The following is a 2,604-nucleotide window of genomic DNA, read 5'->3' on the forward strand; positions in this document are numbered from 1 at the left end:
AGCAGCCACAGCTCCTCCCAGGCAGAGGGAGGCAGAGTGGGTGAGCCGGGCCTGCGGGGCAGCTGCTCTCTGCCAGCTGCTTTACCCTGCTGAAGCCAGACGGTGTTAGTGACCCCTAACCCTGGGTCTCTAGAACAGGCCCAGGGAGAGAAACGTGGGACCAGGGCCCCAGCTGGTGAGCAGCAGAGAGAGGCTCTGAGCCCAGACGGGCCCATCTATCTGGCATGGTTCTGCCTGGCGGGTGCCGCAGCTTATCAGGGCTGATGGAGACTTGAATTCCCAGGCCAGTCCCTGGAGAGCTTTCAGGCCCCACTCTCTCACCAGGTTGGCCCAGGATGGTCCCTCCTGCTCTGGAGTCCCTAAGCTGACCTGCCTGTAGGTGGCCAGAGCGCAGGTCTTCCAGGGAGCATGGGGAGGGAGTGCCGCCTTCCCCAGCTGGACTCACCAATGGTGTCCTGCACGAAGTCCACACTCATGTTGTGGGTGAGGAAGCTCAACAATGGGCACACCTGAGGGGAACAGAAAGCGGGGACAGACGAAAGGGTGAGTGGGGTATAGGGAGAGGAAGGAATGCCCGAGGAGGAAAAGTCAGATCATTTTCAGCTAGAGACAGAGGCTGGCTGAATCAGAGATGCTCCTTGTGTGGGGCTTCGAACACCTGACCCTGGGCCTCTACAACAATGCAAACCCAGAGTAGCAACTCTGAGAACCACATCTAACTCCTCAGCACAGAAGAATCCAGACGGCAGAATCCAGAGCGCTGATGCTCCAGATCCCTGATGCAGACGTCGGGAAATGGAACCTGGAGTTTTGAGATGTCGGCAGGTCCTGGCCCAAGCAGTGTGTCCCATGAAGAGGGTGCATTCCTGGGCCTCCTTACAATGCCCCTGTGATGAGCAGGCCGGGCCAGGGGTGTGGGGGGCGGCCGGCAGGCTGCATCTCCACAAGCTCCAGTGAGCCCAGGGCTGTGCAGAACCAACCCGGGAGCCAAGGCCCATCAGGGAGCAACAGCCCCTGGAAGGCCTCACTGTCACACATCCGGTTTCCATCCCCTTCCAGAATGACTAATTATGAAACTGGGACTTCTGTTTTGGGAGATTTTTAGATGAAAAACCTACTCTTCTGATAGGTGTTTCTTTCACAACTAATTGTACGTTAAGTGGTATTACCCTCTGTTTATTGAAGGGTTAAAATATTTCCTTTACAAAATAAATATATTTCTAAGGACTTCGGTAATAAGTGTGTTGATGTCAGAGCCAAGAGCAAACCAGGTCCTGCTACTACAGGATTTGCCAGAGCTCCGCTGGAGTCGCGAGGTGTCAGCCCAAGTCAGGCCCCTGCGCCTCCACTCCTCTCCCCTCTACACAAACAGAACTGAGTAAACAGGGGGCAGGTTGATAGTCCCATGGGGAGTTCAAGCCTCAGGGAAAGGTGCCCAGACGGTACAGGGTGCCTGTGCCGCTCCGGGTGTGACCAAGGGCACAGGGATGTTGGACTCACCAGCTTCTCTACCAGGCCTGCCAGAGTTTTTCCCACCAATCCAGTTACACCGTCCAAAAGTGTGTTGACCAAACGGCTTTTCCTGGAATAGAGAGAAGGCACTGCTGAGGGCTGGTCACCTGGGACCCATTCCTGATTCTGGGCAACAAGGTGGGTGCTCCGGGCCCAGACACGAGGGAGCATTGGCAGGACCCTGCTCTGTGCTGGGCACCTGGGTTTTCTCTGGCGTCCCCAGCAGTAGGTGTTTTCAATCTCAGCTCATGAACTAAAAGCTGAGGCTGGAGAGGTTCAGAGGTTCCAGCTGAGAGGCAGCGCAGGCACTGAGCCCAGCCTGCGGCTGCGAGGCAGACCTCCTCCTCAGCACCTCGTGTCGCCTCCCAGTGTGCTTAGGGCTGCCATGAAGGTGCATGGGCCTTACCTGCCCAGCAGGTGCAGCTGGATGCTGACTGGGTCGACGGCACATTTTCCTGGAACCACTTTGGACAGGCCAGTCTCGGCATCCTTTTCAATTTTGACACCTTTCAGGACGTCCAACGAAAACTTCAGGTTGACCAGCTCGTCACTGTCAGGCCTGTAGGGGATCACGGTCAGAGTGAGCCCAGTTCTAGAAACACCTGCTGTGCCCACTCAACCCTCTCCTGTGGAGCCTCATCCATCATTGGATGTGCCCACATGTCCACCTCAAAGTGGACCTCACATCTAACATGAGGGGCTCCTCTCTGGCCTCTTGGGTTTAGTTCACTTGAATTTTATGTAATATTACATTAAAAGTTAAAATAATAGTATTTATTGAGGGTCAATAACACTGCACTGCCTCTCCCCAGGTCCCAGATTATAACCTTACTCACAGTTTCAGGTTGACATTGGCTGTGATAGGTACCCTCAGGTTAAGGCCATCACCCTCGGGAGTCAGTTCAAGTTTAATATCGAGGATATCAGCATTTTTGAGTTTCAATCTGGACATAAAAAATACAATTTACACTTGTCTCTGCTCATTAGGTCAGGGCTTCTCCATGTCAGCATCACGTCGAGCATCCTGGCCTCACAAACTGTGCCATCTTTGCTCTTCATCATCGCCTTGACACCTCCATGGTATAGCAGGGC

General features: G+C 54.4%; 1 protein-coding gene across 1 annotated transcript in view; it reads right to left on the reverse strand.

Annotated features, from left to right (window-relative positions):
- Positions 1 to 2,604, reverse strand: part of LOC105853941 — an 84,100-nt gene that overhangs the window by 26,355 nt on the left and 55,141 nt on the right. The window contains exons 15-18 of the mRNA XM_012728105.1: positions 2,349 to 2,456; positions 1,919 to 2,071; positions 1,501 to 1,582; positions 446 to 509 (exon numbers count right to left, since the gene is read on the reverse strand). Of these exons, the coding sequence (XP_012583559.1) occupies positions 446 to 509; positions 1,501 to 1,582; positions 1,919 to 2,071; positions 2,349 to 2,456 (407 nt within the window). The remainder of the gene's footprint in view (positions 1 to 445; positions 510 to 1,500; positions 1,583 to 1,918; positions 2,072 to 2,348; positions 2,457 to 2,604) is intronic.

Source organism: Condylura cristata, unplaced genomic scaffold (assembly GCF_000260355.1).
Source record: "Condylura cristata isolate star-nosed mole 26May11 unplaced genomic scaffold, ConCri1.0 scaffold00022, whole genome shotgun sequence".
NCBI lineage: Eukaryota > Metazoa > Chordata > Mammalia > Eulipotyphla > Talpidae > Condylura > Condylura cristata.